General features: G+C 31.3%; 1 protein-coding gene across 21 annotated transcripts in view; it reads left to right on the top strand.

The window, feature by feature from the left end:
* LOC145259826 (multiple C2 and transmembrane domain-containing protein 1-like) overlaps window positions 1–26,972 on the top strand; it is a 992,069-nt gene that overhangs the window by 734,187 nt on the left and 230,910 nt on the right. For 6 of the 21 annotated variants that reach the window (XM_080117630.1, XM_080117628.1, XM_080117633.1 and 3 more), the window contains 2 exons: window positions 7,440–7,520; window positions 23,062–23,082. The exons of 9 other annotated variants lie outside the window; for them this stretch is intronic. In XM_080117630.1, the coding sequence (XP_079973756.1) occupies window positions 7,440–7,520; window positions 23,062–23,082 (102 nt within the window). The remainder of the gene's footprint in view (window positions 1–7,439; window positions 7,521–23,061; window positions 23,083–26,972) is intronic. 6 more of the 21 variants (XM_080117631.1, XM_080117629.1, XM_080117647.1 and 3 more) reach the window with 2 other exon arrangements.

Here is a 26,972-nt window from a genome sequence, read left to right as displayed (position 1 = left end):
AAAACAATTCTTTTACCATTTTTGTTTTTTTTTTATTTTTGGAATCGTTTGAGATGAGGCTTCAGAAATTGTGAATTACTTCTTTTTTGCAGACTGTTATCCTCATCTCCATAGTTGTTGTTGATTCATCACGTTTCGGCCTACTCATCCACTGGCCTTCATCAGGTGATTAACTGTGATAGGATCTTCGGGCCCCGTGGTGATGTAGATAGAAGCCTTGAGTCTCTATGGTTCCAGATGAGCATTGATTGAAGATAGCGGTTTCAATTCTACCTAAGCAGACCAGAGGATTAGTTGGCTAAAACGTGGTGAGACAACTATGGAAGGCAGTAATTATTGGGAATAAGTTACAAGTTCTAAAGAAGGCCATAGGACGAGTTGGTCAAAATGTGGTGAAACAACAACAACAACAACAACTATGAAGATAAGAATAACAGTCTGCCAAAAGGATGCACAAATTCTTTTACTTATTTAATTTTCTGGTCGTGGTAGTTTAACGGTGTCATTCCATGTCAGCACTCGGGGACCAACATGTTGTATGCAGACAGTCACAAGGAAAAAATTCAACTCCCTTTTTTCCAGTTTTAACAACAGGCATTTATTTACAGGTATTTTCCAGAATAACACCTTGTCTCTTTTTCAAAAGGCCTCTGTAACTCCAAGGTCCTTAACAACACATGGTACGCCATCCATGTCCAGTCATGTTTAGTGCGTGTCTTTTCGTATCGCTCTTGGACCACCCTGTAACACGTCTATTTCTGTCCTTCTTTCTAACGTGATCATCAGTCTGTGTACACGTTCTTTTTGTATTTCCTTTTTCCTTGCCATGACGTCACCTCGCACACGGTTCGGTCATTTGCATACAGCTGCCATACGTGCATCCACGCTCTCTTACAGTTTTGTATTTAATTTTCTATTGCTGACACAAGTGAAAAATATGAATGAAAATCTCACAATTATTGGATACAATATGTAAAGAGAAAACATGAAGAAGTTTGTCAAATTAAAAACAGATAAGAAGCATCCACCATCTCTCTCCCCCCACCCCATAAAAATAAAAAAATAATAATTAAATCCTACTTTTTTCAAGCGATTTTAGAAAATTAATTTGAAATTCTACTTTTTCAAGCGATTTTAGAAAATGAATTTGAAATTCTACTTTTTCAGGCGATTTTAAAAAATGAATTTGAATCGGTAATTGTATCAGAATCAGAAGAATAGAATCGAGACTTGTATCGGAATCAGTAAAAATGTTGGAATCACACACACACACACATATATATATATATGTGTGTGTATTTATCCCAACACATAAAGGAAACCATTAAGAAGTTTGTCAAATGAAAATTATATCTAGATTTAAATGTAGATGAGGAATCCCCACTACTCCCCACCCCGTGAAATTTTACATTTTAATTCGTTTTTAAGATCAGAATCAGTAATGGTATCGAAATCTAGAATTTAGAACAGAATCTGTGAAAAGGGATGCACATGAAGATTCTAGGCTTCTTCCATTGTCTTCCTCCTGAAAACTTTACTTTTAAAGACTCTTTTAGTTTTTGTATAAATTCTCTAACCTCCCTTCTCATAAGGAACACACAAACATCGACATATTCATAGATAGATAGATAGATAGATAGATTATATGATTTTTTTTATTGCTGATATGAGATTTTTTATTAAAACAAGTAATGCCCAGAGCGACATAATAAGAAATAAATAGGGGCCAGAACTGACCCCAAAAGCCATGGGCTATCAATCATACCTACTAACCTTATGCATCTGGTAAATCGCGTCTGCACTATAATTTAAAACAGGTTATTGCAACAATTTGTAGAAATGTTTTCTTTTTTTTTTTTCTTTTTCTTTTTTCTTTTTCTTTTTTTTTTTTTTTTTTTTTTTTTTTTTTCAAATTTTATTTCTATTTATTTTTATTTTCTTTTTAAAAAAATTTTTTTTTTCCTGTGTGAATTTTGGGGGCTTCTGCAGAACAGTGATATTTTAAGGAAATGCATTCCAGATAAAAACATTATTACATACTCACGCATCATGTCGAAATTAGTATACATTCCAAAAATTATAGAAAGCGATCCAGTAGAAAAATAATCACAAGTAAAAATAAAATTTATCAAGTTTTTATTTCATGTTTTACTGTAGAACGATTCTTTGCGACCAATTCTTTATGACAAACTGACTTATCTCCCTTGCTTTCAATTAACATCTGTTATTTCACAATATATAATGTAGCATGTATGAATTTTTGTAAAAACTAGATCTAGCAAATCTTCTACAGGATAACTCTTACCTTATACGTATTTTATTTTATTCAAATTCAATTAACGCTTCTATCACGTGACTCACGTCCCGGGCATTAATATCGCATAGCCAACGCATCGTTCAGGCATTTCAAAATACCACTGCTGAGGGGCAACACGTAGATCTTTACTTACTGAATTTTCGTTTCTCCTACTCAGCAATATGAGAAGGAAAAAAAAAAAAATTCTGAAGATTGAGTTTGACTCCGAAATATATAAAATATAAATTTCAAACAAATAAATATGTTTATTTTCATAATATTGCATTGTGATTTGACTTTCAAACGTATCTTATGTGTAATTTATTTTATTCAAATAAAATCAACAGTTTATCACGGAACTTATATCTCTGGCATATATATATATATATATATATATATATATATATATATATATATATATATATATATATATATATATACGTTTTATTACCGTATCTTTCTGTTAAGTTACATTATTGTTTCAGTTACCTGGCCGTTTTTTTTTTTTTTTTTGCCGTCTGTAGCATCCTCAGACTTTTACAGAAACCTGGTTTCTGAAACAGGTTTCTGTAAAAGTCTGAGGAAGCTACAGACGGCCAAAAAAACGGCCGGGTAGCTGAAACAATAATGTAACTTAACAGAAAGATACGGTAATAAAAAATAAAACGCATATTTGCTCTACAACAGTATTGAGCACTTCCTTCAGTTTTTATTAATTACCATTTCTACTAAACTATATATATATATACTAACAGATATAAATGGTGTTGCCCAGTATTAAACGTAAAGTTAAATTCTTTGAAGTAAAAAAAAAAAAAAAAACGGAAAATATGCATAATATATATTTTAATTAATGCAGATTTCTTATTATAAACAGATATTAACTGTAGGTATTAACCCTAACCTTAAATCCCTTTAAATAAAAAAACGAAGCAAAAAAACGGAAAGACATGTGCATGCGAGTATTGTTTTTTTGTTTTTTTTAAACCATTCACTTCTTGTAAATAAAAAGAAAAAATACTATAACTGAGATCGAAAACAAAACCTAATGCAGTAAGTCAAGTACGATAACCACTAGGCCAGCTTACGACGATCTTTAAAAAATGTTTCCAAACCTACTTATTCTTAACATAAGGAAACTGCCATGTGAACAATTTCGTGTATGCGCAGTCGTAAAATAGTTGAAAAACAAATAAAAAAAATACGAAATAAGTACCAATTTTTACCCCTTGGCAGCCCTTTTGTCTTGATGAAAATCAGTTAAAAAGTTTTCCACGTGTCTAAATACCCTATGTACCAAATTTCAAGTCTGTAGATCAAAAATTTGTTGAGTATATAGGTTGAGATTTGTCCTCACGCACACACATACACACACACACACTTTCTCACTTTTATAGATATATGGATATACAAGAATTTTGGAACATGTAAAATTAGTAATGTTGAGACAATTAGCCAGAATCAGGAATTGGAAATATCGAAACGTTTTTAGGTATCAGAAATAGTATAAGAATCGGAAAAATGTGCCTCTTTTCCGATGTCAAAAACGATTCCTTTAATTATCTTTTTTTAATTGATTTTGTTTTAGACAAAATCTTTCACTGCTGGTAATAATAATAAAATAATAAATGTTTATTGATTTTGAACGACTAGCAAGGATAAAATCTAGAGTGTTTTTACAATAATCGGGGAAAAATAACAATTTTATAGTTAAATATTTAGAGATTTATAAAGAATTAGAATCAGTAATTGTATCGGAATCAGGAAAAATATTGGAATCGTTTTATCACTAAAAATTAGTTCCGTGAGTAAAACAGTTTTGCATCATTTTTGTTCCTTTACAAAAATTGAAATGTAGATAAAATAATATTAAATTAGTTCATTTTAATAATTCTTAAATATAAAAAGTAGGCTTTTAATGTTAATGCCAGAGCAAGAAAAAAAACTCAACTGTATAGGTATATACACATGCTAGCACCTAACTATATATATATATATATATATATATATATATATATATATATTAGATATAATTGTGACCCTACACTGATGATTGCGTAAGCCTGTCTGTAGGTAAAAAGGAATAATTATTATTTAATTATATATAAATATATATATAATTAAATAATAATATTATTTAATTATATATATGTGAATATATTGTGACCCTACACTGATGATTGCGTAAGCAGGAAACACTAGTGTCTGTAGATAAAAAGGAATAATTATTTTTTAATTATATATATATATATATATAAAGAGCAAACAGTTAATAAAACATGTTAAAAAACACTTTGAAAAAGAGTTAAAAACATATTTAATCTGAAAAGGAAACACTTGATAAGTGGATAGTCCTTAATTTGCGGAGTTTCCAAGAAATACTTTCCTTCTCATCAGAGGGTAGGAATTAGCAAAATGCGGGGTCGGATTTTGCATACAAAAGTATTTGATGAAACTACAAGTAAGTCAAAGATCTTACTTGATAACAAAAAGTGAAGCAGAGGGAATATGATGAAGAAAAAGGTGATTACACGTGAATGGATAGTCTGGTGAAAGGTAAATAATCCAATGACGGTATAATCCAAAAATATAACCCCAAGAAAGTTAATTGAGTTTCCATTCGCACAAGTAAAATCCAAGGAAATCACGTAATTGGAAAATGGTCCAAAATAATCCAAAAGGCCGAAATCCATGAAATAATTTACAAATATGTACAAAGAAAAGGGGAAAATTCCAATAATATTAATAAAAGAAAAATAAGATATGCTTTTCACACAGCTGCCGAGACATAATAATAAAGATCAGGGAAGAAGAAGAGGAAAAATAATTAAATGGTGATAGAATTAAATATAAGGTAGAAAAGCAAATGTCAAAATGACCCAGCATATCTTATTTTTCTTTTATTAATATTATTGTTTGCTAATTCCTACCCTCTGATGAGAAAGAAAGTATTTCTTCGAAACTCCGCAAATTAAGGACTATCCACTTATCAAGTGTTTCCTTTTCAGATTAAATATGTTTTTAACTCATTTCAAAGTGTTTTTTTAACATGTTTTATTAACTGTTTGCTCGTATTATAAGCTCTATCTCCTATTTGGTTTTATCGAGCTTTTACATCTGGCTGAGATAACTTTATGAATATTATTTCTTTAATATTTATATTATACTTTATTTTACCATCTTTGATCATTTTGGTAAATTTAATTGTAATTTTTATTTTATTTTATATATATATATATATATATATATATATTAGTCATCCACATACAGTACTGTTTCGCTGTTTCACAGCTCATCAGTGCGGCTAGACAGGCAACTGCCTCAAGCCAGGATCGAAACCTGACCGCCCAAATGACAGTCAAGGCCTCTGACCATTACGCTATATGGCTGCTGCTGTAAAGGTAATGAATTTAACGATGTTTGACATCGTAATAATAATTATTCCTTTTTAACTACACACACAAACTAATGTTTCATGCTTACGCAATCATCAGTGTAGGGTCACAATTTCTACCGGTCATAGAGTCGAACCTAACTACAAAGTCACCGTTTTTGCTCCATTAGCCAAGCCTCTACCTTAGGGCATCAAAACAATTGTCACAGGAATGAAGGGAATTAAGAACTATTCGAATTTGGTTGAGTACATCAGATAATTTAGAGTATTCGCACGAGCGGAAGTCGTTGACAGTGCATAGACGCTAGTTATAACTCTGCAAACAATGCCCATCCTTAAGTATTTTTAAAAGAAGCTTGATAATAATTTTTTATTTTTACCTACAGACACTTGTAGTTCACGCTTATGCAATCATCAGTGTAGAGTAACAATTCCTGCCCGTCATAAGATTCGAACTTGGCGACGAAGAGACCTTTGTTGCTCCCTGCGCGATCTGTGGCCTTTGGGCCAAGATCAAAGTGTAGTATCCGTTCTGATGCCACACTTCACCTTTTTTGTCCAATTTAAATTTTTGTTCCTATCCAGAGTGCCCCTGTTCGGGTAGCTGGATTTTTCCCACATTAAAACATTAAAAATTGACCTTGTGTCTAACGCTGCACTCGTGATGAGGAAATAAGATTATATATATATATTAGCAGAGAGACCCGACGTTCCCCGGGATTGAATGATGATCAATGAATATTTCATATTCCTATATTTTTATTGTCATCGAAATCCGTGAAATCATCCGGGAGGAAGCTTCACATGCCTCCATGCAGTAACTTAGTCAAAAATATATTTTATTCTACATTGCACTCTAGAGAACCTACTGTTTCTTTTATAAAATTATTTTATATAAACTTCTTTCCAGTTAACGAAAAAAAAAAAACATTAAGAAATTTACATGCTACAGACCACGTCATCCTGAAAAAAAAAAAAAAACAAAAAAAAACGCGCTATCAACTTACCCACTGCAGAATTTTCACGGCCCGTTCTATCATTGTTGCTAAGTGACGATATGGAAAAAATGGCTTTACCGACAATAGATAAATAAAAATAACAGTTTCGATTATCAATTATCGATAATTACTGAGGGTATTCTGAAACAAAACTAAGATCACTCCCAGACTTATACACTAAGGTTCTGTAAATTTTAAAGAAAATCTGTTCAGCCGTTCCGGAGTCTATAAGGAACGAACTCACACACTCACTAAGTTGCAATTGTAATTGTAGAGATATATGAAATTTTATTTGAATTTTTTAAAAGGGGGTTTTAGGTGGTACATACGTGTGTGTGGGGGGGGAGTCATATGCTACCTAAAACCCACTTTTTAACATAATTCATATAAAATTTCATTCTTAAACGAAATCTATCTCTGTGTGTGAAAAATTAACAATATTAGAGTTCAAACTTGATTTTCAAATACTTTTATTTTTCTGTTTTTTTTTTTTTTTAATTTATTTCTGTTTTTATATGCCAATTTTATTTATTTATTTGTTTATTTATTTTGTATGCAGATGAGGAGATTAATTTTGTTGTCTATTTCATGTTATCTTGTATATAACCTGTTTGAGTTCAATGTTTGGTTATTCGGGGACGAGGTTGTTTTTTTTTTGTGTGTGTGTTTCCTTTCTTTTTTTTTTCTTTTTGTTTCTAATATATACATGTATGTTCTATTGTGGTTTATTTATGGTATGTTCCAACTCCAGGTGAAACAGAGGGAACTCGAAGAATCCCAGAATTCGGAAGATCCTGATCCATCAGAGAATATACTCCAACGTAAACGCAGAGTATGTGATCGACTAGCAACCTCCTTTCTTTCTTCACTCTCGGTAGCGGTTGCTCACTAACTTATTCTCTAGTGCACTAATATAAATATATATATATATATATATATATATATATATATATATATATATATATATATATATATATATACAGACATGTATAAGCTTCATTGTCAGGAAATAATGCTTCTCGATTTGTAATTATTAATAACTGAGATCTCATCAGGCGAAAATGAATCATTTTCTTTATTTTTCAATATGGACATCTAAATGAAATGACAGATTTGAATAACTACAGATCGAAACATAGTCATGCCAATGAAGCAAAGCCTGTACATCTCTGTATAAATATATATTAATATAAATAGCTCTATTAATTGTTGAGCACTATTATATAAACCCGGTGGATATTCTCTGCATTTTTATCCTACGCATACATTCTTGACCTGGACTTACTATACATCCCCCATATATATATATATGGTGTCCGTAAAGTTACTATACAGTCTTACAAGTTACTATACAGACACCCTGTAATATATTAAAAGTACAGTAAGATATTGTATTAAAATATATATTTGTAACAAAAGAAATAAAAAAAAATAACACCTTTATGTTTATAAAAATCTCAGAAAATACCCGTGTTACATCCGAAAAGACTGTAACAATCAAGGCAAACAATTTCTATGACAAATATTCAAATTGGAGGCCTTCGCTTCAAAATAAATTTGCGCTCTTCCAAAGTTATCTTGCGTGGCATGCTTGATTAAATAAACCTGTAAAAAGAATAAATATTAACTATTAATACAAATATAATACAATAAGACTGTAATAGTAACTTTATGGACACCCTATATATATATATATATATATATATATATATATATATATATATATATATATATATATATATTATACGTATGTATGTATATCATTAAATAATAATTATTCTTTTACATCTACAGACACTAATGTTTCATGCTTATGCAATCATCAGTGTAGGATAGCAATTCCTGTCAGTCGGGAGATTCGACCCCAGCCAAATAAATATATTCCTAATTGGAATAGCATTCAAATATATAAGCAAATAACACAAAGTTCTTTTAGATAGCTCAATAGTGCAATACTACAGTTATGCTATTTTTTATAGTGTGCCTCTGATGGGCCAGTTGGTATAATTATAATTAAGCGCCACTATATACTTAAATACTAGCTATAGGCCGAAACAATTGTATTCAAGTTTTGCCAATATACTGTAACTTTTTGAAATGAACAATCAAATTGGTGTTTATTCCTGGTAAAGCGATATATATATATATATATATATATATATATATATATATATAGAGAGAGAGAGAGAGAGAAATAGAAATAAAAAGGAACAAACCGAGTTATGTGTTCATCAACGTTTCGTCTTTATTTCGAGACTTCCTGAAACGTTGATGAACACATAACCCGGTTTGTTCCTTTTTATTTATATTTCTTTATTCTATCGGAATCCTATTTCCATTTTTCTCATCTCTTTACTATAATAATTATTAAGTACCTACAGACACTAGTGTTTCATCCTTTTGCGAATCTTCAGTGCAGAGTGTCACGATTAACACCAGTCGATAGATTCGAACCCGGCGATAGAAGCAATCGCTGGCTTCATTAACAAGGACCATATCCATTCAGCTACCGTTAACTTTGAGAGATGCTGTTGAATTTTAAACATTTATTTCATTAAATGTTTTTAACGTCAGTCAGAGTGATCTAATCATTATATGACGATATGCGCATAAGGGCTAAATTGACCGACTGCGCATACAAAGACATGACAGAAAAGAATAGACTTCCATAAAAACAGTTTTCAATGATATCCTTAATGATAAAAGTATTTTTTTTTTAATCTTTTGTTCGTTGTTACATCAGAACAAACTACTCTTTCAAGGTGGATTTATATAAAAAAAAAAAAAAAAAAAAAAACGAACTCTTCTATTTTTTAGTTGAGTCCATTTATAAATTTGATACAAAAAATATTTACATATTCTGTTAGGTTGGTCCAAATTAATGTCGTTTTTTGACGTTCAACTTCAAGTCAAAACGCGACATTATTTTTGCACCAACCTAATTCTTCGGTTCTGAATTTTTTAGATGAGGATTGATAATTTGCATTATTTGAATTATTGGAATTATTGGAAGCTACTGTTCTTATCTTGGATATTCCTCTCACAACGTTTCAGCCGATGTAACCGCTGATCTTCTTCAGATGTATCGTGTCGAATGCATGAATCCTAACGAACCGGATTTCGAAAAGGCATGTGGCATGATGAATGAAATATTAAGTAAAAAAAAAAAAAATCATTCAGTTCTAAGCTACACTCTTCTGGAGGTTGAAGGTTCAATTCTCAGTGCGGATGACACTAAGAATTCAATTGTCAATTGTTTAAGACTTTTACCCGATTATTGGCTGATGGAATAAGTACATGCTATCCTCGTGGATTAAATAAAGGTTTGCTTTCGAAATTCCGTGCAGATTTCCGAGTTCAACAGAAAGATTCCCGGGTTCGTCAAGAATCACCTGAAGAAGGTTGAAAGTGAGAGTAACACTCAAGATGAGAACGGTAGTCCGAATATTCCAAATATTACGAATCCTCATCTCAAAAATTTAGAAACGTATACACACATACGTACACATATAGTTTGGTTGTCTTGTAGTAGATTCTGGTGTTTTCGTTCCCGGCCCTGCAGAGCACGGTTGATCTTTGCAGAGGGAAAGGATTATAATAGTATTGTTTGGTGCGTTTTAAGTCAGGAATCCAATAGGGAAGGTGAGGGACTGCTATTTTTTGATTTTGGCTTTGCAGAACATGATTGAGTTTTGCAAAGAGTTAAAAGACAAAAACAAAAAAAGGTCTTAATACGCGGTGCATTTGAGTCAGGAAGCTAATATCTTCAGATAGTTTGATCTGGTAGTACCAGGATCAACTGTTAGCCCCAGAAAGGTGTCCCCTTGATTTCTGAGAACTTCGACTGAAGTAAACTGAAATAAAAAGAGAAATATTCCTAACTTTATATAAAACTAGAATGGGTGCCCGGTGTTGCCCGGGTGTTTAGAGATGTGTTGAGAAAAAAAAAATAAAACAGTTTTAGTAGGCAGGCTCAAACCCGTACCGCGAAGGAGGAAAAGAACGTGAAGAAAAAAAAACGTGACGTCTTTGCCATTACATCCATCGTCAAACCGGAAGTGGCGAGGATTTAAATTAAGGCTAGTCGATCGAAAATAGGGGATGATTTTCGAAAATATCGACGAAAAAAGCGAGTCTCCTTGTAGAAAATTGCCAAGTTAAGGGTGAAGGAATTAATGTTTTTAGCCAATTTTTCGATATTTGTCGTCCGAAAGGTCGAGCTTCAAAACGATGCCGATCTCGTGAAAATCCGTCGCCTCTGTCGAAAGTTTTAGGAAGAAATACATACATCCATACATACATACATTTAAACAGACATGTGAGATTTATATTATAGAAGACAAATGGAACCATCGCAAAATATGAAGGACCGAATCAAACGAAAGACATACCAGTAGATTAATATCGCGTTGCTTTCTTAACAGAAACCTTATCAAAGTGACTAGAAATTATCTTTCATACAAGAAATGAATATAAAAAGGAAGATACAGTTGCAGTGGCGTAGCAAAGGGCAGGAGGGGGCGATCCGCCTTTGGCAGCAATTGCCATCGGGCGGTATTTTGAGAGGGGTAAAAATAGAAAATAGAAAACATTTAAATAATAAAAAAGCTATCAAAAAATCTGAAATTTTATACCAAAATGAGTTTTTAAGGTCGTGATGTTTTTGTGGTTTATGTGTGTAATACTTTTTAAACGGATTTTAAATCCTTGATTATAATTCCATTTAGCATTATGCATTTAAAATTGAGAAAAAGCATACATTTCGTTATTAGTTAAACCTGACATCAGATCAAATTTAGTATATAAATATCACTGTTGCTTAAGAAGCTGTCGGGTCTCTGCATATACAACTTTTGATTTTATTGCTTTTTTCGTTTTCTTTCTTTTTTCCAAATGTTAGATTTTGCAGCAATAACTATATATATATGTATATTATAAGGTAAAATTAAAAGCCAAGAACAATGCGAGATTTTTTTTTTTATATAGAGTAAAATTAAATGCAAACAAAAGAAATAAAGTTCTTTTTTTTGTTGTTTGTTTTTTCTTTTTCACACAAATTTTAACTCTAAACAACAGTAATTTTTTTTTCTGTTGTATTCAATGGTGATATAAATCTCAATATATTTCAGACTTATTAGTCCATTTTCAAGAGAAGACAGCGGAAGAGTGTTCAAAATTGGAAAAGTAGCCGCAGAGTTTGCCAACGCTTGAATAGTCATCTCCCTTGATTCACAAACGCAACAAGTATTTCAAACATCAACTGATTTATTTTAACGTTCTCCTAACGTCATTTTTTGTTCTATATTTCGCGGTATCACGTGGCAAACTCTGCGGCTACTTTTCCAATTTTGAACACTCTTCCGCTGTCTTCTCTTGAAAATGGACTAATAAGTCTGAAATATATTGAGATTTATATCACCATTGAATACAACAGAAAAAAAAATTACTGTTGTTTAGAGTTAAAATTTGTGTGAAAAAGAAAAAACAAACAACAAAAAAAAAGAACTTTATTTCTTTTGTTTGCATTTAATTTTACTCTATATAAAAAAAAAAATCTCGCATTGTTCTTGGCTTTTAATTTTACCTTATAATTTTCTTCAACAATGCTTCAAGCAAACTACAACCTACTTATATATATATATATATATATATATATATATATATATATATATATATATATATATATATATATAGTTTTAAAACCAGTTACTTACGTGTAGGTGCGCTACTTTCATCTTTTTGAGAATAATTTCACAAAGATTCACTGCTGACGCTGGAGTTCGAACTTGAAACTCTAGATAAGAAAATAAATATTTTGAGGATTTTCTGGAATTTTGAAGGTTAACTGATTATCAACGGCCAGGGGTGGGGGTTAAACTTACGACCGCCCCGGAGGACAAAAATAGTTGCTACGCCACTGCAAACTTGTCAAATTACGTAAGAATATTTCTTGTATTTTGAGAAAGTGAAACGCTATTTTTAGTTTTGTTTCACAATAGTGTTCACAATCAGTTTTCCAATCACTGTTTTCCGCTCGGGACGCTAGCAAAGTCACGTGACGCTCGTTAGTTGATTTATTGCATGACACTCGCTTTTGCTGGTCACCATCAAATTGCACGGCTTCATCCCAAATTCGAAATCATGTTTCCAAACTGTTAACGATTGTAAGTGAATGTGCCGGGGTGGGGGTGGGGGTCTAGTTGTGACATTGAAAGGGAATGGAGAAACGATATATGGTGTGATTCATATTTTCTTTTATCCCCCCTCTCTGTCTCTCTCTCCCTCTCTCTTTTTAAAGTTGGTATAAATGGTGGGCATTTGTCACATTACTTTTCTCTCTTTCTTTCTCTTCCCCCCTCTTTCTTTCTATCTATTTTTCTTTATTTCTTCCTTATTTCCATATTTTCTCTCTCATCCTTTCTCTATTTCTAGTTTTCTTTCTCTATATCTCTTTCCCTATTTCGTTTTCCTATCTTTCTACCCCCCCCTTTCTGTCGTTCTCTTTCTGTATCTACCTTTCTTTTCCTTACTTTTTTATTTCTTTCTTTTGTTTCTTTTCTCTCTATCTTTTTTCTTTCTTTCCTTTTTTCTTTTCTTTCTTCCTTTTTTTTCTTTTCTTTCTTCCTTTCTTTTTTCCTTTCCTTCCTTTCTTTATTTTTTATTTTCTTTCCTCTTTCTTCTTTTACTTTTTCTTTCTTTATTTTTCTTTTCTTTCCTTTCTTTTTTTTCTTTCATTTCTTTTTCTTTTTTTTTTTTTCTTTTCTCGTATTATTATTTCGGTAAATTTTTTATCTGGTTTCCACCTGACCTTTGAAATAACGACTTGAAAGGTTTTCGGGTATCCTGAAAACGAATATTGCCTTTAAATTTTCTGCGAATAAGTAGTTTTTCTAGATATTAAGCAATGTCATTTCCTTTATTATTGCTTGTGGCCATCTTGGTACGCGCGCTTGCGCGTAGTTTTTCGGGTTGCGTTTGTACGCACAAGCGCGAGCCCCCACGTACCAAGATGACCATCAGCATATATAAAAGAAATGACGTTGCTTAATATCCGGAACCCTACTTATTTGTGGAAAATTTAAATGCGATATTCGTTTCCAGCATAACCGAAAACCGAGTTAAGTCGTCATTTTAAAGGGAAATGTTAAGATGGAAATCAGGTAAAAAATTTACTATTAGTTCTTCCTCTCTTTCTTTTTCTTTTTTTTTTCCATTTACTGATATATCTCTCTCTCCCTTTCTCTGTCTCTCTCTCTTCCTCTCTTTTTTTCTTTTCTATCTCTCTTTTTCTTTGTCATTCTCTCTCTTTTTCTATCAATTTCTTTTTCTCTTTTATCGTTCTTTTCCTTTTCTCTCTTTGAGAAATTAGGGTTAGGATTAAGCACTTATCATATTTCTTATATCACAATTAACTAATTTGAATCGTCTATTCGTGGATAGTTTGAAGGTAGGTTTGATTTCAACTTTTTTTTTTTTCAATATCAAATATACGTCGATGCGGAAAACGTTAGGTGTTGGTCAATGGTAAGTATCGACTCTACAAACTGCATTTTTTACTTGCTCTAATCTTTTCACCAATTAGTTTAAAGAAACATTTGGAAAATTCTCGTTTTTTTTTTTTAAATTTAAAAAAAAAAAGAAAAGGTTTAATTTGTAAAACTTTGAAAACCGAATAAATATTATCAAGTTGACAAAGTTCTTGTGGTTTTTAACTTTTAAATTCATATGAACATATTTCTTTTTTTTTTTTTTACACAGTGGTCACCACTTATCAAGGCCCGGAAGCCACTCAGGGATAAGGCTTATTGCAAGTACATTACGTTAGTGTGGAGATTTGATGAAGTGTTCATTAAGGGGCGATTCATTAAGAATTTGTTAACGTTGGACTTGAAGACATCCAAGTTGTAGTCCGGTGGGAAGCAGACAGACGGAGCAGAGTTCCACAGGCGTGCAGTTCTAAGAAAGAAGCTTTGTTCATGGAATCCACGTTTTGATTTAGGCACAGATATAGAGTGGGGGAAATTTTTCACAGTGGATTCAGCTAGATGGGTGTTTTTCGTGAAAGATTGGCGAGGGGGGACCAGAGATTGGAGTTCAGACGAGCACCTGCCATGGAAATAACGATAAAACAAGGATAGGCTCGCAACGTCTCTTCTGTGGGAGAGAGGTTGCAGGGTAGAGAAAAGGGCATCCCCTACTAAGCCACGAAGTCTATTTTGTACTCTGTCAAGGCAGGATAGGCTGTTTTTAGCAGCTCCTGCCCAGATATGGCAGCAGTATTACATCCTTGGACGTACTTGGCTTTTATATAGATAGAGAATTGCATCAGTAGTGAGATATCTTCTGGAGCGGTAGAAGGATCCCACCATCTTTCCAGCGACCTTGGCAACAGACTTGATGTACGTGTTCCATTTCAGATCAGGAGTAAAAGTCAAACCCAGAAGCTTGTCAAAACACGGGGCCTCACCCAGACGAGAGTCATCCATCACAATTGATGCCAGATGGCTCAAACAAAAATTTATTGATTGAAATAATCACCATCAGAATCAACACACGTTTGCCAATGCAAAACAAGTGTATTTATGACAGTAATGTAAAAAAAAAAAAAAAAACTCTTGAAGTCGCTGAAGGCGTTTTGATATCGCTTACGTTTTTGAAGCATTTCTCACGCAGAAATTGTCGAGATGCTTGAAAAGGTGGTAGTCTCTATCTATATAAAAGCCAAGTACGTCCAAGGATGGAGAATTGCTGCCACATTTGGGTAGGAGCTGCTAAAAAGGAGCTTCATGAACGAAGAAGCTTCTTTCTTAGAAGTGCACACCTGTGGAACTCTCTTCCGTTTGCCTGTTTCCCACCTGACTACAACTTGGATGTCTTCAAGTCAAACATAAACAAATTCCTGATGAACCGCCCCCTTAAGTAAGACATTTTATCAAATCTCCAATACTAACGGTTACTACGATACTATCCGATTGATTACTGTACACGCAATAACCCTTATCCCCGAGTGGCTTCCGGGCCTTAATAAGTGGTGACCACCATGTAAAAAAAAAAAAAAAAAAAAAGTTGCTAAGTGAGAGGTCTGGAGAGTATAGCGGATAAGGCAGAATTTCGTAGCCCAATTCGTTCAACTTCTGCGGGGTCGGTTTAGCAACGTAAGGTTGGGCATTGTCGTGAAGGAGAATTGGGCCTTTTCTGTTGACTAATGCTGGGTGTTGTTGTCGAAGTTTCTGATGCATTTCATCCATTTGTTGACAGAACTTCACTGCCGTAATGGTTTTACATTCAAAAGACTGTAATGGATGAAACCGGTTGCAGACCAACAAAACAATCAGCATGACCTTCTTTAAGTGCAACTCTGGCTTTGAGAAGTCTTGTGGAGCTGAATGTCGGCATCTAACCATCGAGCTGAACGTCACCGGTTGTCGTAAAGAACCCATTTTTTCACAAAGTTACAACCCGATCAAGAAACGGGTCATTTTTGTTGCATAAAGACGGTAAGATGACACTTCATAACGGCGTTTCTTTTGGTTGTCCCTATTTCCCTATTTACAATGCCTCCCCATGGGACAGAGTTAGACACCAGGGTCGTTTTTTAACGTGGAGAAAAGGAACAAAAATAAAAATTGTCTCAGTCGTGAAGGATTTCTCCTCCACAGATAGAGAACAAGAAATTGAAGTGTAGCATCTGAAGAACAGATACTACACTGTGATCTTGTCCCGAAGGCCAACTTTTGGTTGTCGTTCAATTCATGAGGCATCAAGTTTTCGTCTTTTTAATCTCTCCCAAGCTGTTGGAAATCGTTGTATATGTTACATCTAATTCAGAAGCAAGTTCTCGAACAGTTATGCGTGGATTAGCTTCGACTAAAGCTCTTAAATGATCATCGTCAATAATCGATAGCCGATCACTACACTCATCATCTTCAAGATTCTCGTCATTGCCACGAAATTTCTTAAACCACCATTGTGCTTTGCGTTCAGTAGTGGTTCCTGGGCCAAATGCTTTATTGATATTGCGAGTTATTTCAGCAGCTTTTCGGCCTAGCTTGAATTGAAATTAAAAAAAATTACGCAAATTTGCTTTTCCCCATCTTGTACTCAACGTTCTGAAAAGCAGACATAATTGTTTTAGAACAATTTTAATTTAAACGATCCGATAAACGATTCGATAGAGCGAAAACCGCTCTTTAAAATTATATATAAAGTAAAGGTATTATTGCGAAAATGTATTCGAAAATACATCATTTCAAAATTAAAAATGCCGCAAGAACGTTTGTCTCAATCTAGTATATATTTTTTTATTAAATGACAGACAGGAAGGGGGGGGGATTTGCCCGCACGTAAAATACGCTTAAATATGATATTTTAATTTGCCCAAATGTCGTATATATTATTATTATCGTCGTGATTTCAAAAGTAAAAAAAAGTATTTAGGTGCCATCAGTTAGAATCGAAACCGAAACTGTAGCATTCAAAGCTGGTGATGTTGCTACTGTACCAACGTGACAGACATATTTTAAATTTTTAATCGGTTTAGATTAAAAATTTAAAATAAACTAAGATGAATGTACAAAATGTATAACGATTTTTTTAAATTTTGATCCATTTTTCACCCCTTTTTTGACCCCTTAAAACCAATTTTAACCTTTTTTGACCCCTTAAAACCAATTTTAACCTTTTTTGACCCCTTAAAACCAATTTTAACCGGTTAACGATCCATAAAAGAACGGCCCATAAAAATATCTAATCATTTGAGGCCCCTAGCGCCGCTCTGTGGCTTTTAGTTTCGGAGGAGATAGAGTTTGAAAATAGGGAGACAGACAGACAGACATATAACCTTTTATATTTTGGATTAAAATCACTTTTTTTTTTCTGAAATTTTCATTGTTGAGACAACTTATTCGTTGAAGACTAAGTTTTTTTTGTTTTTTGTTAATTTTTCTTCATTTTGTTGGTGGTAACATTTTTTTGGTTGATAACACGAATAAAACAAAAACAAAAATATTGTCTTCTATGTATAAGTTGTCTTAACAATAAAAGTCTAAAAAAAAAAATGAGTGCTTGTTTAAATTATTGATCTTGTTGCGGGACTAACGGGTGTCGATGTTAATCCCGCAAATTCAAAATAAATAAATAAATAAATAATAAAAATGATAAAAATAATGATAAAAATAATAATAATAATGATGATGATGATGATAATAATAATAATGATAAAAATAATTATGATAATAATAATGATGATAATAATAATAATGATAAAATAGTAATGATAATAATAATAATAATAATAATAAAAATGATGATAATGATAATAATGATAAAAATAATAATAATAATGATAAAAATGATGATGATAATAATAATGATAAAAATAATGATGATGATAATAATAATTATGATAAAAATAATGATGATAATAATAATGATAAAATAATAATGATAATAATAATAATAATAATAATAATGATAAAAATAATGATAATAATAATAATAATACAAATGATGATAATGATAAAAATAATGATAAAAATAATGATAAAAATAATAATAAAAATGATGATAATGATGATAATAAAAATGATAAAAATAATGATAATAATAATAATGATAAAAATAATAATAATAATGATAAAAATGATGATAATGATAATAATAATAATGATAAAAATAATGATAATAATAATAAAAATAATGATAATAATAATAAAAATGATGATAATGATGATAAAAATGATGATAATGATAATAATGATAAAAATAATAATAATGATAAAAATAATGATGATAATAATAATCATAAAATAATAATAATAATAATAATAATAATAATGATAAAAATAATGATGATAATAATAATCATAAAATAATAATAATAATAATAATAATAATAATGATAAAAATAATGATGATAATAATAATGATAAAAATAATGATAATAATAATAATGATAAAAATGATTATAATGATGATAATAATAATGATAAAAATAATGATGATAATAATGATGATAATAATAATGATAAAATAATGATAAAAACGATGATAATGATAAAAATGATAATAATAATCATAAAAATAATAATGATAATAAAAATAATGATAAAAATAATGATAATAATAATAATAAAAATGATGATAATAATAATAATGATAAAATAATGATGATAAAAATAATGATGATAAAATAATAATAATAATGATAATAATAATAATGATAATAATAATAATAATAATGATGATAATAATAATGATAATAATGATAATGATAATAATAAAAATAATAATAGTAATGATAATAATAATAATAATAATAAAAATAATAATAATAATGATAAAAATAATAATAATAATGATAAATTGATAATAATGATGATAAAAATAATAATAATGATAATAATAATAATGATAATAATAATAATAAAAATAATGATAATGATAATAATAATAATGATAAAAATAATAATAATAATGATTAAAAAAATAATAATAATGATAATAATAATTATAATGATGATAATAATGATAATAATGATAATAATAATAATAATGATAATAATAATAATAATGATAATAATAATGATAATAATAATAATAATAATAATAATAATGATAATAATAATGATAATAATGATAATAATAATAATGATAATAATAATAATAATGATAATAATAATAATGATAATAATAATAATAATAATGATAATAATAATGATAATAATAATAATGATAATAATAATGATAATAATAATAATGATAATAATAATAATAATAATGATAATAATAATAATAAAAATAATGATAATAATGATAAAAATAATAATAATAATGATAAATTGATAATAATGATGATAAAAATAATAATAATGATAATAATAATAATGATAATAATAATAATAATAATAATGATAATAATAATAATAATGATAATAATAATAATGATAATAATAATAATAATAATGATAATAATAATGATAATAATAATAATAATAATGATAATAATAATAATAATAATGATAACAATAATAATGATAATAATAATGATAATAATAATAATAATAATAATAATAATAATAATAATAATAATGATGATAATAATGATGATGATAATAATAATAATAATAATAATAATAATAACCAAGCATGAAATGGAGTTGAAACAATCAGGCAAATATGACTGAGACGAATGGATAAATTAAATACAAAATATTTTTTAAAAAAGATTGTAAATGAATTAAAAGAGAAGATAAGAAAGTTTCTTCTTAATTGAAATCTCTTCCTGCGACTGAGGTGATTGAATGTAAAGATGTAGAAAAGTGAAAGTTCTTGGTTAGAAATAACCAGTCTTTTTACGAAGAATTAATCAATATAAAAAGTCCATTAAGGTTGCAAGTGAAGTCTGTATCCACGTGGAGGAATCAATTGTCGGGCATACGCGTATTTAACGTCCCGAGGACGGGTCGATGTTGATATCTACGCCATGGTGCTCAAAGATCTATTGACTCGTTTAAACGCAAAAATGTCCTTTCTATACCTCTCCGACCGGCTCCAGAGAACATTAGCTTTTGCTGATATTTTGGCGTTTGGAAATTTGTATAAGAAATTATATTCTAAATTTTCTCATTGGCTGGTTGTGTCACGTGACCTGCTTTCAACTACGTACGCGAAAAATATGTTATTTTCACTTTTGTTGTTTTGGGAAAAGTGTGTGGGCATATTTAAAATTGAGCCGTTGCTGAACGAAACTGTTTATACATCCACGCACGTGCAACTGGGTTTTACAGTTGAGGCAGCACACTATTATTTTGTTTTGAGTAGATTCGACGCGGCGGCGTCGGGGCTACGATAACCTTTTAAACTAAGCCATATTCTGCGAAAACGTTATTACGCACTTAAGTGTCATGTCGAAATTAGTATAAATTCCCCAAATTACGAAAAATGATCCAGTAGAAAAATAATTACAAGTAAAACAAGAATTTATTAAATTATCGACTTTTTCGTATCTTTTAATATGGAAGAGTTATGTGACAAATTTAGTATGAAAACTGACTTATCTCCCTTGACTTACATTGAATGAAGAGAAGAAAAAATAGTAAGTCTTCTATAATTAAGCTGTCATAACAATATGACTAACGAAAAGAATGGTTTTAATTATTGAATAAAAAAATATTAAACATTATTCGGTTTTCTAAAGTCTCTAATTAAACTTATGAAATAATGTTTACAAAGATGTGATCAAATTTCTCTCTCTAAAAAAATAAAATTGGTGTATCGATTGCTCTTATTATAGCCATGAATATGTGCTTGAAGTTTGTAGCGAAAATATCCTAAAATCTTAAAGTTATTATGTTTTTGATTTTTTTTTAGATAAGGATTGACAATTCGTATTATTTGGGTTATTGGACTACTGTTCTCATCTTGAGAGAGCACAACGTTTTTGTCTATGTAACCTTCGACCTGTTAATCTCTGAGTTAAGACAGTTGAGTTATCTCTCCTTGTCTATAGATGAGGGAAAGTCTGTCTGGAGTAATCTCTTTGTTGTTATTAATATGAGTTAAGAAAGTCGAGTTATCTTCCCTTGTCTATAGATAAAGGAAAGTCTGTTTGGAGTGACTTGCTTTCGATTGTTGTTGCTGTTGCTCAAAATACATATTTTGATTAAGGAGTACATAACACGACCGTTTTCAAGTGTATCTGGTCGAACTCGGGAATCTTCTCTCAAACTCTGGAATCTGCATGGAATTTTGAAAGGAGCTCATTATTTAATATACAAGGGTAGAATGCTCTCGTTCTGTCAGCCAATCTTAAGTAATTTCTAATTGTATTCTTTGTGTTGTCCGCACTGCTCCAAAAGAGTGTCACTAATAACTCTATTTTACCTAGTACTTTAAAGCATGTGTCTTTACTTAGACTTCTACCTGGTCATGGCTAACGAAATGAGTGGATCAAAAAGAATTTCATTTGAAATTCCGTGCAGATTCCAGAGTTTGACAAGATAAACCTGAAGATGGTTGGGGGTTACATTGGGTGAAACGTTGTGCAAATAACACACAAGATGAAAGCAGTAGTCTGAATAATCCAAATAATACATATATTATTTTGAAATCATTTTTTTTAAAAATGAACTATTGACATTGATTCGTCTTTTCCTTTTTTCATTATGGGATGTTTTTGTTGTTGTTGTTTTTATTTGTTCTATATTCAGTTTTAATAATTTTTTAAACATGTTTTTGGATTCGTTTTTAAAAACTTTATTTGTTTCAATGAATTTTTTATGTTTTCTTTTTAGTAAAATTTTATCAATATTTATAGAATTTTTTTCTATTTTTTTTTCTTTTTAACCTAATTTTCTCAAGTTTCATGAATTTTTTGTATATTTTTTATTTTCAACTTAATTTTCTCAAAATTTAATGAATTTAAAAAAAAATTTTCTTTTTAACTTAATTTTATCAAAATTTAATGAAGTTTTTAATATTTTTTTCTTTTTAATCTAATTTTCTCAAGTTTAATGAATTTTAAAAAATTTTTTATTTTTAACTTAATTTTTTCAAAGTTTTTCGATGTTTCCCTTATAACCTAATTTTCTCAAAGTTTAACTAATTTATTTTTCCATTCGTATTTCTATTTTATGGCATATCAACCCTTTCTAGAGATTATTTGATCTGTGGTTATAGTGTAGAAAAAAGCTATGAGAACATAAAAAATTTCTCTGCTCCGTTTGAGGAAACCGAGTTGGATAACCCTCCCGCCCATATTTAACAGCCCTCGTGGGGAGGCGATAAATAAAAACATCCCAGCCTTCAGAGATATCTGAAATTACACAGAGAACTTTTTATTCCTTCTTTGCACCTTTCTACATGAAACCTTACTACCCATTACACCTAGCAGCTGAGTTCTGAAATTCATGTTGGTTGGTTGGTTGTTTTTGTTTTACGGCATATCAACCCTTTTCAGGTTATTTAATGCCGAATCCAGTAATTTTGAAGAAAAATTTTGAATAGAATATATTTTCTTTCAAGTCGGTTTCGATTTAACCCATAGTTGGGACCCTAACAGGTACTACCACTCCGGGTCAGTGAACCTAGGAGCAATGGCAATTAAAGGGTGGCTCCACACTCCCCAAAGCCTGCAAGCTGGGCCCAACTATCGGATATAGTTTATCATATCCAGGATTCCGAAATTCCTAATGATCGGCTAATTAGTTTAGGAGTGAGCCGTGTACATACAAACATATAAACATATGTACATATCTAACTTTATATAAATAGAGATGGCAGTTGTCTATTTTCTTATCTAGAGATTCAAGTTCGAACCCCAGAGTCAGCAGTGAACCTATATGAAATTATTCTCCAATATTTCTTTCTTATAGATGGGAGTAGCGCACCCACACGTAAGTAATTGGTTTTAAAACTCTCTATCACCTATATATATATATATATATATATATATGGTATTGCACATATATATATATATATATATATATATATATATATATATATATATATATGGTATTGCAGCAAAATCAAGCATGTAACAAAAAAAGAAAACAAAACAAGCAATAAAATCAAAAGTTGCAGGCATCTGAGCTGATGTCAGGTTTAATTAATAACAAAATGTGTGCTTTTTCTCGATTTTAAATGCATAATGCTAAATGGATTTTTATCATCTAATTTACATGATGGCTGTCTACTTGTTGGTTTCGAGCGTGACCACCCTTCAGAAAAAAAAAATTTGTTCCGTCTTGGCAGACTGGAGATACCCACTGCAGTGGTACCTGCATGTGAAATTGCAAAGTACAGGTTGCACAATCACCAACTTTTTTGAGTCGGCACTGACTTATTGTAGTGGCATAAAAGACAATCCAGAACAACTCGAAACAATGCCAAGAACACATACAACACATGGTATTTCCAAACGGTCACCCATTTTAATACTAACCAGGCTCAACAATGCTTAACTTCAGTAATCCACTTTCAGGCCCTGCTATAATATGTACGGAGTGATCTTATTTATCCAGAGCTTTATCACACTCCTCAGCACTCTCTGCAATTTTGTTTGCTTTTTTTTGTCAAATGTCGGTTTTTGCTGCAATTCCGTATATATATATATATATATATATATATATATATATATATATATATATATATACATACACACACACAGATTATTTATTTAAAAACTATGTTACATATATATTTTAGAGACGTATCAGTATACCATGGTTTCATTGAGGTGAATTGGCCGTTTACATGGTAAAAGGCCCATAAAAATCCATTTACATCATAGGCGACTCATGAAGTGAAAACAAATCTAAAAATAGACTTTGAAACGTTTTCATTTTGTCAGTTGCTGATGATTTGAATGGATTTTTAACGGCTTTTTAAATGATAAAAAAGTCAATCCATCTCAATAAAACTATGATATGCCTCTGAAATGTATAACATATACTTTTAAATCTCTAGTCTCTATTTTAGCTTTCACAGTTGCAATCGAGCACTTTAGTGATTTCTTTTCAACACATCCCGATACTATATATATATATATATATATATATTGGCTAAATACAGATCAATCAACGTGATGATTTAAAAAATGAAAATAAAGGTTAGTTAACCAGGTTTTGTTCCTCGCTCAACAGAGCTAAGGGGAGGAAAATAAGATTAAAAAAAAAAAAAAAAAAAGTCATGAATATGGCAGGGGAGAAAAACAAAAGTGAAAAATAAACGTGGGAAAAATTACATGGAAACTAAATTAAGTCCTAAAAGATTTTCTTTTTGCTTGCAAAGAGAAGGTCTAATAAAAATAGTTGCTAGAATTTTTAAATGAAAGGGTGAGTGCGACTTACTCAAGATCGTAAACATGTCAGCACTGAAATTCATAGCACACGCATGGTTATTTATATGTAAAATCATTTAATTGTATTTGCATATTGTATATCATTAGTATTAGTAACCTTTTAATAGTTAAAATGCATCAGTTATGATGAGCTAATATTAAATTATATATATATATAGTAGTAAGTTATAAAATATATATGAAAATTAAGCTACACAGAATATTCCGCGTTTCATCCACGCTAGGATTCATCAGGCTTATGCAAGAATTTTGTGGTTGTCTCACGTTTTTATATACGCACCTTCTTTCTCCAGCTTTCTAGTTTCCGCCACACCCTTCCTAATCAGCCAATGAGCAGGCACTTACAGGACAGAGGCCCAGTTGATATCCGGTTCCTCTGTTTTTTTGTGTGTGCCGTTTTGGTGGGGAGCGTAGGTATCTAGTGTTCTGACCTTTTTTAAATCTAGGTTAAATGTTTTTTTTGTTGTTTTTTTATGTTATATATATATATGATAATTTATGCATACGTATGTATATTTTTTATGTTTATTATTATTAGTTTTAAAATTGTTTTGTATCGGTATCCTAGAGTAAAGTTTATCCTGTGAACACACACACACACACACACACACACACACACACACACATATATATATATTTTATTTGTATTTTAATTACAACGAGCACTGTTCTTTCTTTATAATGAGACCGATACTGCACCAACCACACCGGGTGTCCTTAACTTTGTCGGATTCCACCCGATATGACAGATGTTCTTTCGATCGTACATTGTCCCGTCACAAGTTGGCCTGTTGATCGTCTTTACCCACTGTGTTTTCATGGTGGGGTGCTTTGCCTCTCGATCAAATCGTCTCCTACCCTGTGTAGGTAGTCTCCGGGTACATCAATCACTCTGCTGGTCCTTGTGGCTTGCTGCAAAATGAAGAGTCCTCACCACAAACAAACAGAACTCCGGTTTATAGCAATAACAAAACTATTAATTTTGTTACTTCATAACAGCTACTGTCTAAATTGAGGTGACTGACTATAGCAGTGAAACGATGTAAGACCAGACCAGTAAAGTCACAGATTCTCCATTAACACAGGCTAGTTAACATAATAACATCAGGCCCTGAGGGCTCCCAAATTGGGAGCGCTTGACCAGCCCAGCCGTTCAGTTTGCTGGCTATGACTCTACTCTTTCTCGAATTCCTTTTTCTAAAAATCCAACCCCTTTTCTCCACCTCTCCTTCAGAGAATGGGTTACAAACACCCTTTCTCTCTTCCTCTTAAAGCTTACCCTTCGTCTTGTCCATTCAACATCTCTCTCTCTCTCTCTCTCTCTCTCTCTCTGTTCCCCTAATTTCTACTCCTCCTCTTCGAACTTATCTCTACTAAATTTTAACTCTCATTTGCACTGAGGTTTTTACTTATTATCAAATTAGGAGTGATTAGTCATTCCAGGCCCTACAATGCTTGGCGGTGACCCCTACCCTTGACCCCCATTCTAAGTCGTCAGCCTTAATCAGCTAAGGATCTCTGGATCTCTTCATACCTCTCAACAGAGGTTTTAAAAGCAACCTTTCATGTTAACAGATATACAACGACAATGAGATAAAAACAATTATTATTTGTTTTTTCTCTTTCTGACAAAATCCCATAGACATTTCTGTTTTGTCCCAATCAGACATCAACACCCCCTCTTCTGCCCTCTCGTCCTCTATCCCGTCCGGTCAAACACCCCCTCTCACCGCAATATGCACCTCGCTGTGCATTCATGACACCAATAGTGTCATATCTTGTATTTTAATTACATTAGTGATTTTACTGTAACATTAAAATACACTCTGCTCTTTAAACTACTGTTCTAATCCCCTTTAAATATGAATATATATATATATATATATATATATATATAGTAAAGTTTATCCTGTGAACACACACACACATATATATACATATATATATGATTGCCACTTCTAGACAGAAGCTTGCCATCTCTTCAAGTTGGTATCGAGTGTCCATGTGCACATAAGTGGATCTCCAACCCAGTTCACACTTGCCTAATCGTTCACAGATGTAGCAGAGGAACATGTCAATATTTGGTGGTGCTTGTGGAGGGACCTTTTTTCACTTTTTGTTCTATTTACTTCAGTCGAATTTCTCAAGAGGCCCTTTTTATGGAGCTAACATTTGATCTCTACACATAAACATTCGAATATTACATTCAGGTTCTTTTTGACATCTCAAACCACCGAGTTCGTAATCAAGTTCGGAACATAATTTTCCCCTGTTCAATCGACCATTTAAATATGTTATACTATACCTTTCTTGTGGTCTCTTGGTCTTACTGGATTCCAGGACAAGAATCCATCCGGTCTGGTGGAGTATCCAGCTTCGTGATGTTACTTGAGGTGACGTCACTTGAAGAAGATGCACCATTGC

Source organism: Euprymna scolopes, chromosome 35 (genome assembly GCF_053919585.1).
Source record: "Euprymna scolopes isolate OS-2025 chromosome 35, ASM5391958v1, whole genome shotgun sequence".
NCBI lineage: Eukaryota > Metazoa > Mollusca > Cephalopoda > Sepiida > Sepiolidae > Euprymna > Euprymna scolopes.
This window is presented reverse-complemented; position numbering and strand designations above follow the sequence as displayed.